This window comes from Frankliniella occidentalis, unplaced genomic scaffold, assembly GCF_000697945.3.
Source record: "Frankliniella occidentalis isolate FOCC.00 unplaced genomic scaffold, Focc_3.1 Scaffold22, whole genome shotgun sequence".
NCBI lineage: Eukaryota > Metazoa > Arthropoda > Insecta > Thysanoptera > Thripidae > Frankliniella > Frankliniella occidentalis.
In genome coordinates, this window is record NW_026267152.1 from 588,624 (window position 1) to 600,436 (window position 11,813).

Sequence of the window (11,813 nt, forward strand, 5' to 3'; positions counted from 1 at the left end):
GCTGCGACCTCAAAGCGGACTAGTCCGCACGCCCGGGGGTACTAAAAGCGGACTAGTCCGGTGCACGACGGATCGAACGCGGACTGGTCCACAGGGGTGCGGACTCTTTCCGGACCGAAAACGGACTGATGCCGGACTAAACTTTTTCGTACGGGAGAGAGGGGGGGGGGGAGTGCGTACGCGTAAGTGGGAGAGGGATGAGGAGCGCTCATTGAGTTAGGTTGGTGATTGTGTTAGGGCGTGCAGGCGCTTGTCGACTTGTGCATGTCGGCCTCTTCGGGGGGCGTGCCTGTGATATTCCCCTCGCTCGCTCGGTATTATTTGTTTCTCTCTTCCCTTTTTTTCTGTTCTTTTTCTCTCTCTCTCTCTCTTCGATTTCGATTTTCCCCGACCGAGAAAGAAGACAGCGGGGGGAGCCATCCGCAAATAACCATGTTTCGCGCAGATCTGCGCGCCCAAACAAACCGTGGCGCCCACCGCCGCCCTGTCTTCCCGGAAGTAGCGTCCTCGTCGGCCGCGCCTCTCTTTTTCGTTCCCCCCCCCCCCCTCGCTCTCTCGTGCTCGTGCCGCATCCCACTTCTTTATCTTCCGCCCCTCTCCCTCTCCACCCGCCCGGCACAAACTCGACGAGTGGTTGGGCACTCGGGGCGGATAGGCTGGATCAAGCTAATTGCTGGTAAATCCATTTGATCCACATCCACCTGTGCGTTGTTGAGGGTATGGAGTGACGTAGCGTGGGCGGCGCAAATCCCGACCGCCGTTGGGTCCTCTTTTTCATTCTTGTTTATTACGCACATTTATCTGTTTTCCATGCCCCGGTAATTTTCTTTCATACTAAGCTTTTTTAATCCTGTGACGTAAAGAAAGGATAAGTGCACCCCGCGGGAGTGATGGAGATCGCAATGAGAGGGGAGTGGTGGTGTCGGCTGTACTTACATTCGTCATTTCGTTTTGGACTGCCTCGTCTTTTTTTCTTATTTTCCGCTTTGCGCCTAATTTCCTGTTCATCGAACTGACTGCGGCTCGGCGTCCTTCAGGGGGCGGCGGGGCGGGGTTGAAAGGTGCGGGGTGGGTGGAGATTGGATGCTGCGGGGTTATCAGCATTAAAACCCTCCCCCCTAATGATAATCGGACCGGAGGAGGATCCTGATTATGGAACTCCTTTGAAAACTCTCCGTCCGTCTGCCGCCCCCTTTTCATCCCGGCTGGCGCGCATACACCCGCGACCACCAGCACAACCACCACCACCAACTCGACCACGATCAGAACCACCACCATTACGACCGCACAACTACGACCACAAACAACACTACGACCACGATCACCCTTACAACCACGACCACCACTACTACGACCTCTACTATTATGATCACCACCACCACGACCTCCACAACCACCACGACGACTACGACGACCACGTCGTACACTACCTTTCGGGTGCAGAGCGCGGGCAACGCCGCCGGTTACCGACGTCGAGTTTGTTTGAGTAAGATGAGTGCATTCCTAGTACCTCTCATCCCATTTCCTATGGGTTTTATTCTTCCCTCATTTTCTTTTGTTTCTTTGTTATCGGTCGCCGTTCTACCTCTGTATTATTCCCCGCTCGCGGGACACGGCGGCGCAGTGCTATGAACCGCGGCGAGAGCATCACGATCTGACGCTGCTGAGCACCAAGAGAGAGAGAGGCACTACCACCGCCTCGCCCTGGCTTTGCCTTGTCAGGGCACTACTGTTCTTGTTGGAGTCGGCCGCCATTTGTAAGCCGACGTCCGACTGTGACCTCTTTGGGGTCTTCCCCGCCGCCGGCGCAGCTGCCAATGCAATCTACCGCCTCCAGTTAGTTACGCGGCCGTGAGGTGGAGGGTAAGGGTTCGAGGGTCTCCGATACGTCTCCTACACGCCGCCCGCGGGATGCCACTGCTAGCCCGCTTCGCTCCGCGAGTTTTTATTCAAACACTCCAACTACTTGTCTTTCTCCGGCCGGTATCGGTGTTTCGCCCGGGCTCCTCCAAGGCCCCCGTGCCCTTGCCGCGCGCGCTGCCGCCGTCCTCGCCGCGTCCTATTACTTTACTCGACATGCCCCCCCCCCTCTCTCTCCGCCCAACTCACTCCATTGCATTATCTGGATTAAACACAACCGCTGCTGCTGCCGCTGCCGCTGCAGACACACAAACACACTCACACGGCACTCCGCGGTGGCCCGCCTCGCCAAAGCCCTTGCTCCGGCTGATTAAGGCCGTTAAGGTCGGGAATCGTTCACAGTAAACCTTTGAATTGTGGTTTTTGTTTGACTTCACATATACAAGTGTGTTTTCGATCAAGATTATCAACTTCTAGTTCCATTACACAAATAAATAAAACTGTGGAAACCGCATTTGGTAAAATAGTAAGCAGCTTCTATCCGCCAGGGCCAAAGAGCTCAATCGTTTAGGAGGCCATGAGAAAATATACCACCACCTCCCCATCGTCATAAAAATGCCACGCTTGATTCCTATCCCTATCTCGGTCCGTCTCGACGCAGAGTATTGCCCGGCGGGGGTAGCGCGGGTCCGGTGGGTTGACGGCGCACGTCCTCGCGAAGCAGTCCGGCCGCACGCAGCCCCCTCCCCTCTCCCCCCGGGGGGGACCCCGCGGGGCCGCCGCCGCCGCTCATCCCCTGTTTTACTGCGGCCTCTTTTATTGGTCCGACCTGGCCTGGTCCGCCTCCCCCGCTCGCCATAGGGGCCGTGCTGCACTGCCACTCTTGAACGCTGCCGCTAGCCGGCCGTCTACCCCCCCGCTGCTGTAAAAGTCGTGCGCATCGTAGAAGTACACACACACACCTCGGGCACTTGCGGCTGTGGCCGCCGCCTCCGGGGACGACGGTATACCAGCAAGCGGCTGATTTATCGCCACTATGGAGCAGGGAGGCTGGCACCCCCCGGCGAGAACACACCTCGGGGTGGCGTCCGTCCGGCCGAGGCTGATGTCCTTTCATTGTGTGTCGCCCTGGCAGAGCAGCACCCCGGCGGGGCCGTGGAGAGGACGCCGTCAGGAGACCGTATCCATCATTCATATAATGCCGACCGACGACGGCGGCGACACCGCGGCCACCGCTCGACGCCCCCCCCCCCCCCCCCCCCCCCCACACTACGCCACTACGCGGCCTCCGCGGTCCTCACGGCGCCAAAGTCGCGGCCGCGGCGGCGACCGCACGGCCCGCGGGACATTAAGACTGCGCCAACCGCGCAGGCGAATTTGCATACTAATGGAAAGTCGGACCACTCCTCGGGAAGCACTTGCTAAACTGTTGTCGGCTAGGAGGACCACCACCGCCGCCGCGGCGCGTCGTGTCGCGCAGTTATTAATAGTAAATGTATTCAGAATTCGGCCGGTCGTCGCCGAGGTGCGCGGCCGGGGGATAACTCGCAAAGAGCTCCCGGAGCCGCGACAAGAAAGTTATTGTTATTCGCGCCGCAGTCCCTGCAGTCCTTTATCATTTATTTCTTTATTCCACCACCACCACCAGCCAGCGCAACAAGGGGATCATGGTGATGAGCGCGGACCTCGAGAGCAGAGCGTCTCTTGTGGACAGAGAGGGGAGAGAGAGAGAAAGAGAAACTGCTCCGTCCACTACACGGCGAGATAGGCACAGTGACCCGCGTGTCTCGTGCCCGCGAGAGCGAAACAACGGGAGACACCCACTACTCGCCCGCGATAAAACAACAACTACTGCTACTGCGGTGCAGTCAAAAGCCGCCCGTGGTGTACTCCGCGGGGAGGCGAAGCGGAACGGACGACGGACGGGGTGGTGCAGTCGGCGAGCTCACTTCAGCAGCAGCGAAACGCGTCGTGATGCTGGTGTCTGACGTGGCCGGTGGGACGGCGCAAGGGAGACCGATGGCCGGGTGGGGGGGGGGGTGCGCACGGAGAATTGTATCTCCCTCGCGAATGGTGCTCCGCGTAGATAAAAGCAGGCGGAGGCGGTTGCGTTGCCCGCCCCTCCCCCTCCCCTCACTAGGAAAACAAGGGTGCATAGTCACACCCTTTGTTTACGCGCAATAGAAAGTTTGAGTCTGAAATTTTCTAATGTAGAGTGCCTTTTGACAGTTTTTAGTGCTCTTATTGTTTGGGCATGACACCCTCATTGACACAACTTGGCACTTTTATATTTTTTCAGAGGTTTCTCTTTTCCTTCGGGCCTCCCCGCGCCCCACAGGTACCTGAGCGATCGCTCACCACCTTGCTCACCACCATGCGCAGCAGCCAGTGTGACTCACACGCGTCCATCTCTTCTGTGCTGCAGGCAGGCCGCGCCGGATGGCGCCGTCGTCGGCGGCCGCGGCGGCGCTGAGCGGCTCGTGCACGAGGACGGCGGCGACGACGACGACGACGACGACGACGGCGACGAGGACACCAGTGGTGGGCTGGCGGATGAGCGATGGTGACGGCTGCCCGCTCGGCTGATGATCGGATCCAGGTGAGCTCCCGCCCTGCCCGCCTGCCGCATCCATCACTCCAAACGTGCGTGTCTGCAGGCGCCGCGGCCCCGCATGGTTCCCACAATAACACGCGTCTCCCCTTCCTGTCCTCACGCGTTTGTTCGTATGGTTTTCACACACGTTGTCTCCCGCGTGTCCTCTCACACACAATGGGCGCCCTTGTTTACGCCCCTCGTTCTTTATTTTACCCCCTCTCTTCGCCTCTCCCCCCTCGTTTTGTCCCCGCGCCGCGCGGACTCTTTAAACTTTGGCCGTACGGTCCGTACGGGTGGCACATCAACGCACGCCGCGAAAACCTCCCTCATCCTCATCTCCTCTTCCCATCCCCCCTATTCTCTCCCCTTTCCGTCCCCCCCTTTTTCCCTCCAGATACAATGCGCGCTCTGCTCTCGGCCCCGACGTCGACTGGAATGAGATTTCCAAATTAACTCGCTCCCAGCAGTCGGATGTCCTATTCCGGCCCGGCCAGACCCTTGCGCCTCGCTCTGCTCACCCCTCTCCCGCGGCACAGCAGCCGCGTATGTCGACATGCTCATCGCTGGGCTCTCCCGTTTCCCAACTCTCCCACCAAAAAGGGCTTCAACTTTGGTCTACCCCACCAACCTGTCGTCGGTTTCGGTAATATATTCTCTCAGAATCTGGATCCAAACGCCCTGCTTTTTGCCAAGCAGCTGTTTGCTCTACATTCAGGGTGAAAGAGAGTAGTGTGGTTGGCTCTGTTAGTTACAGGCTGTCAGAGGGTTAAATCAAATCCCACGAGAACTCTGGCAGTCTGCTGTACCCTTTAAAACAAGTTGAGGCCCCTCAAAAAAGAATATGCGTAAGGCATACCTAGGATCTTTACTTTTCAACGATATGGAAGTTAAATGTACTGCACCACCAACTAAATCCACGACATTGATTCACCCCCAATTCGGCCGCTCCCTCCTCTCCCCCTCGTGTTGACCAGCTCCCGCTGCTTTCCTGCCCCGTGTCGCGCGTCACTCCAGTGAATGATGAACCCCTATTCAGCGCCGAGACACGAGCTTCCTGCCCGCGGAAGTTCTCCCGGCTGCGCCGCCCGCCGCCGCGCTGCACAGACCGTGTCCCGCCCGCCGTGTTGCCGCCCCGCACTGCAGTCGCCCGGGATCCCTTTCCATGCGACCCTTTTGCATGCCCACAGCGTCACTCTCGTTCCTGTTTGGAAAAGGATAGCCCGTGTGCGCGCGGTTGGTTGTATTTTTACATCGTTTTTGCGGTCATTTTTGTCGTTATTTTCGGCTGGTTTCGCGGCGGCGGGTAGTACAGCGAACGAGAGGGGGCCTGCCGCCGGTATGCGAAAAGGGTTACGGCCATGGGGATGGTCGACGGCAGCAGGATTCCAATTCCAGAGATGGCATCGCAGCAGTGCAGTCCAAAGGGGGGCCGGGGCAGGCCGGGCCGGGGCGTTCCACGAGGAGAGGAGGCGTTCCGTATTCATAACACCACGGGCCGTACACTCGGTGCGCCCTGGCTTCAAAGAGAGAGAGAGAGACGAGAGGGCGTATGGGTACGACGGAGAGAGAGAGACAGACAGACGGCCCGTTGTGATTGATTCTGATCCGGCTCGGATCTTCCGGCGCGGCGCTGCTGAACGTGGAATGTTGAATTGAGTATGATGGATGGATTGCGAAGGCGGCGAGTCGCACAGACATGTCTGCAGACAGACAGGGGCCTGCCCTGGCGTTTTAAGATTCTTGTACTTTCAGAGAAACGCCGCGTGCTTGTGTCGGCGGTCCGCGCACTCGGACTACAAATAAGCGTTCCGTCGTACGTCTCTCTCGCCTCTCGCTCTCCCTCTGTTTCTCTGTGGCGACCGCTGAGCCCCTGCGGCCGCGACTGGTATGGGCCTCGAGCCGCAACGAAAGGGTGGAAGCAATTTTTGTGAAGGTGCCGCCACACCGAGTCCTTCCCTCAGGGATTCTCCCCGCACCAAGCGGCTGCAGCAGGGGCGGCGCGCACTGTTAAAAAATTCATGGCCATTCATTCATTAGACCGGTGCCCTTTCTCGCTCGCTAACGACTTGGACGAACGAGTTTACGAGTCGGCGAGAGAGAGAGAGGGAGAGAGAGAGAGAGAGAGAGGGAGAGTGGGGGGTAGGGGTGCGTCTTATGGGAAGCGGCGGCGCGGGCGGCGCGTCCCGTCCCGCCGCCTCGTCAGCAGCAGCCGTCCGCGCTCCCCGATCTGCTTGAGGAGTCAATCGAGCAGACTGCTTGCTAACTGCGAATGCGATAGTCGATTTACCCGTACCCGGGAAGTCTCATTAAGTTGTTCGGAGCGGAATCACAACCCGCGCTGATCTAACGCCGCAGAGTGTGCCAACACGCTTCCCAGAGCAAAAAGAAAAATTCAACTTTATGTACTGTGGTTGTAAAAAAGGCGTAAGGAAAAAACCTTGCCCAAACCCACATAACGACAAACACCGACTGGGCGCTGTGCGTGTGCGCTGTGGATAGCAAGGAGGGGAGGTGGCGGGACTTTTCCTTCTGGTAGACAGTCTCTAGGGGATTGTCTAAAAATTGTTTGGCTATAATTTCGCTGTTTTTGTTGTTTTTTTGTTGTTGTTTTTTTTTGGCTAAACGTTAGAGAAGTCTGTTATTCGTCTGTTTGTGTGCACGATAACTCGAGAAGCAATCTGAAATTTTACGGGTTGTTTTTGTTTTATAACATTTCATAACCTTTTGTTTCAACACATTGAGTTCAAAGATAAGCATTCTAGCTCAATTTTTTTAAAAGGTAAATCAAAAACCACAGGTTGTAAAATGTATTTCTTTTAAATATTGTTTTATTGGTTCCTAAGGGGTACCTCTACAAAGAAGAAGTCTTTGGAAAATTAGGTGAAAATGACCAAATGTTCTATTAAATAGTAAAGAAGGCTTTGTATCAAAAAACTGTAAAGGAAGTGATAATTTAACCACACATTTTGCGTGGAACCCACACCCTCCTTTGGGCCATAGGGTCCGACAAAGTCCCCGACAAACACTGTGAGCGTGTCAAATTTTGGGACCGGAAGGCCCTATTTCCGTATACACTACTCTTAACCCGGTTTGAGTATCAGCGCCGCAGTCCTAGCTCGGGTGTAACTGTGAATACGCAGCAGTGTTGTGGGATTGCATACTCAACATGGCCGCAGCGCAGGGGCCATGGCCCCTTACAGAGCCCTGTATCGGGCGAGCCTCTGGCCGGCAAGAGGCTCGTTTGCGAAAAGTAGTGTGAGGTAGGGTAGGTTGATGTCACCAAAGTCTCTCAAGCCGGGAGTATCGATAGTCCACCGGCGCCGCTTCCGTCTCTCTCGCACTCGCCGGTGCCTGATGCGTCTGCCTTTGTCTTTCCTTGACGAGCCTTCCCGATCCTCGCCGGCTGGCGAGCCGAGCCTTCGCCCGAGGTGGCGTGGCGTAGTAACGAGCCTACTAGGCTCGCCCGATTATAGGGTTTGGCCCCTTACGGGTGTAAAGAGTAGGCAAACCCGCCACACTGCTGCATATTCACAGTTATTACACCCGGTACATATAACCGAGATTATATCCAATAGGTTTAAAGACATTTTATTATTCAAATTAGTGAAATTAGTTAAGATCACATTTAGCAGTGTAAGGGTATGGGTAATCGCAGAGATGGTTCAAGTATGATGACCATGCTTTGAATCCGTCGCCCCTAAGTTTCTTCGTCTCTGCGTAAACGGCTTTGACGCACTTGGCTACTTCATCCATGTCGGTGAGAAGTGTCTGGCAGGTGACGTGGCAACCTTTCTTGGGCCCTCTATCACACCAATATCTATTGTTGATTTGGAAGATGCCGTAGTCTATGCTTTTGTCCTTGTTTCGGTCGCGATTCACAGCTGACATGTTGAATCTGAAAATCAAGTACCTCTCAACATCCGTGGAGTAGAGTTATCAACCGCGGGTTTTGAGTGTACAACAATCATCACAGTCTGGAAACTTGAGATAAAGAGACTGTGTACCATAGCATTATGTACGCCAGACCACGTATCGCGTAACAGGCTTCGCGATATCTCACAAAACACACTGTTCAACAACGACGGGCAAGGCACACATATAGCTATGCCTGCGGGGCTAACACCCAAGACGAGTTCAAAGGAAAGTATACGGTAAGAGGGCATTGCGGCCCCACAATTTGACGTTCTCACAGCATCTATGCCGGAAACTTTTCATTCCAAAATTAGGGAAACGAATCTTCTGATATTCGGTGGAAGCGCACGTTATGTTATGTTAAAATCAACTTTTCAGCGAATGTAGATGATATAGGACACCTAGAACCCCAATATGGGCGTGGATCGACGCCAAATGTGTGGTTTATTTTTGCTTCCTTCAGAAGTTTTTAATGTGAAGTTCTTACGACTAACTGAACCATTTGGTTATCTTATTTTCGTCCGTGAAGGGCCTCTACGGCCTATACGGTACAGGTTAAACGAAAACGAACGAAATAAAGCATTCTGGTTAAGCTGAAATTCAGGGGTACGTAATTTATTGCTTAACTGCCTTGAACGTTATTTTAAGGTAACTTTTACTTTAGTCCTTTGGAAATAAGTTACAGTAGGCGCTCGCTATAGTTCCGCCTCGGGTTCAGAATTGGAGTGGGTGAGTGGGGTCGCCAGAGGCGGAACTATAGCGAGCGTCTTCCCCCACTCCTTCTCTACCGCTCTCGCTCACACTGCTGGCCGGCTGGCAGCCCGGGGGGAAGGTGGTGGGGAGGAGGAAGAGAGGGGGGCCGCTTCTCGCTTGGAGTGGGGGAACCAGGCCTGGCGGGGAGGGAGCGCCGGCGGAACTATAGAGAGCGGAACTATAGCGAGCCCTCACTGTAGTTATTCGACCTGTCCAACTTTTCCCCACGGTATGTATGAACGGTTAATGTCGGACATATTTCAAAATTGATATCTTTAACTTTCAATGAGGTATTTTCCGAATTAAGAACAGGAGGAATATCGTCAGCTCCCGGACCATCAGAAAGCCTCGACCAATCAGAGAGGACCTCTCCCGCGTGGCCGGCTCCAGAAAGGCCCTCTCTGATTGGTCGAGGCTTTGTGATGTTCCGGGAGCAGACGGCATTCCTTCTGTTCTTCTAATTCGGAAAATACCTCATTAGACATGTGTTTTGTTATGTTGAGTAACATTCGTTCGTGTTATGATAAGTTACGGAGCCCTGCTGAAATGCGAACAAGAAAACGGAAGTCACCATGCTTCAGCATAGTGATTTCCGTTTTTTTTTTGTCTCCTTCATTCTTCATTTTCAGCTTCAACCGAATGCTGTATTCTTATCCTTGGCACAACTTATTGTGCTTCTTTCAGTTGATGAAAACTTACCCAGACTCTTGGAACGCAATGCAGACTAATGTCGGGATCTGGCCGAGGGGAAATCCGTACTTGTTCTTGAGGTCTTTTGCCAGCTCACATTTCTCGTATACACGCGCGTGGATGAGAGGCGTGCTGAGTGCAAGCAGGCCCAGCAAGGCTATCCCGCCTACCCACGCCGCGCTCCTGCTTGCCGGTAGCATGTTAGAAGTGTGATGTGCCTCCGTCCTTCCGTACATGCACTCTGAAGAACCCGGACCGGACCGTCGTTTTATACTCGTCGACCCCTCCACTAGGTACTCCCGTCTTCGGCTATCTCAAGTGTTAGGCGAGCAGTCAGTCAATTTTCCTGTACACACGAGTACTGTAACGACATGAGCACGTAGGAGTACACGATGCCCTGTTCAAAGTACATGAAAATCACACACTTGCTATTATAATTTATTTTTTCTTTGTATGAGGGTGTTATCTAGTAAGTGGAATTTTTTTTTGCCCCATGATTGTACGTTCAAATAAAGATACCATATTTGTGCCAAAAACATTGTTCTTCAGAGAAGATTGTGGATGCATTGTCCATGGCATCAATGCTTTGTAGATTTTAATCTAGACGGGGTAATATGTACGCTTATCCGAAGAATAAACTTCGGCATTACTGGTAGCATAATATGATTACGATTAGAACAGAAGCAGTTAGAATATTTGTATTCTTACTGCAAGAAAACTATTTAGCCTGTGCAGTGCGCTCGTGGACCTCGTTTCGACGTTGCACGGAAATGCGCGTAAAGAGAGTGCCTGGTGAGTGGTGGGACGCTTTGAATTAAATAGTGTACAGTACTTATTGCATTCTGTCACGCTTTTGCAATCTCAGCAACAGGAAAACTCATGCAGCGGGGACCTTGTGCTCAGCTGCGCACCAGATTAGGTTGCATGACAGCACTGTCCGCACCCGCACACCAGCCATGGATACTTTTTCATCAGTGCATTCTACATCCATGACATTAGCACCCTCTCTACACGTGAATTTCTTTTGAGTGGCAAATACGGCGAGCAGGGTTAATGTTCGTTTTCTTATCTTGCATCAAGCGATAGGCGAGGCGAGGCGCTCGGAAGAGCCAAGAGACACCTCGTTCCCGAATCTAAGAGAGAAAACACCACCTGAGTCGACTTAAACCCTATTTTAACTGTTAAAACCATTGTTTCAACTTCGAACGCCTCCCAACAAAATTGCAGTGCGGGGTTTTTCGTTTAAGTTCTGAGTCGATTGGTGAAAAAAAAAAACAACCTCGCGCTTACGTGAAAGCTGATGATATGGCCTCATCATTTTATGAATTTACGTTTCAGTTATTAACATAGTAAAAGTATTTCTAGGAATTTGAATATATGGGCATGACCACAATGTGGCCAGTCTAGCCGGAGGAACCGTAATTGATGACCACAATGTGGTCATTGTGGACCACGAGCAACGCTACCCATTTTACCCTGTTCCTCCTTTTAATTAATATTTTAATTAGGGCATGACCACAATGTGGCTGATGGAACTAGTGCTGATGACCATCATGGTCCTTATATTTAATTCGTGGTAATTAGGAGGGGACTGAAGCAGTTGCAACGCTAACCTTCAAGCTGTTGTACAAGCAGTGATACTAGAAGTATCATCTGCTAAAAAGAAAAAGTAAAAATTACTCTTAAAAAAATCTCCAATATTGTTTATGAGTATTACTCGTGAATCTGAAATCATGCCGACGTTTTGTTCCGCTGCACTGCACACAGCATGCCCGATACGCTCCGTCTGGTGGGGGCAGGGGTTCGCTTGTGTGCGACTGGCTTGTGTTGACCTTTGTCCGACAGCCACGGGGGAGAGAGACCGGGGTGGAGGGTTGTGGGGGTCGAAGATGTGGCTGGAGTCGCTCTCTCACAGACCCACACACACCGGCGAGCGCTGAGCTAATGCCCTACAGCACGACCCACTCCGGCATGCACGAGGAGCCTTGCGCCACGCTGCGCC

General features: G+C 53.4%; 2 protein-coding genes across 6 annotated transcripts in view; one reads left to right on the forward strand and one right to left on the reverse strand.

Moving 5' to 3' along the window:
• Nucleotides 1-11,813, forward strand: part of LOC113212730 (potassium voltage-gated channel protein Shaw-like) — a 119,567-nt gene that overhangs the window by 86,662 nt on the left and 21,092 nt on the right. For 4 of the 5 annotated variants that reach the window (XM_052264929.1, XM_052264928.1, XM_052264932.1 and 1 more), the window contains exon 3: nucleotides 4,286-4,459. The gene's annotated coding sequence lies outside the window, so the exon portion shown is untranslated. The remainder of the gene's footprint in view (nucleotides 1-4,285; nucleotides 4,460-11,813) is intronic. The other variant, XM_052264930.1, reaches the window with a different exon arrangement.
• Nucleotides 8,031-10,064, reverse strand: LOC113212732 (lysozyme c-1-like). The gene is made up of 2 exons (XM_026431534.2): nucleotides 9,821-10,064; nucleotides 8,031-8,351 (listed from the first exon to the last, which is right to left on the reverse strand). The coding sequence occupies exons 1-2, from the start codon at nucleotides 10,045-10,047 to the stop codon at nucleotides 8,066-8,068; spliced, it is 513 nt and encodes a 170-aa protein (XP_026287319.1). The 5' UTR covers nucleotides 10,048-10,064; the 3' UTR covers nucleotides 8,031-8,065.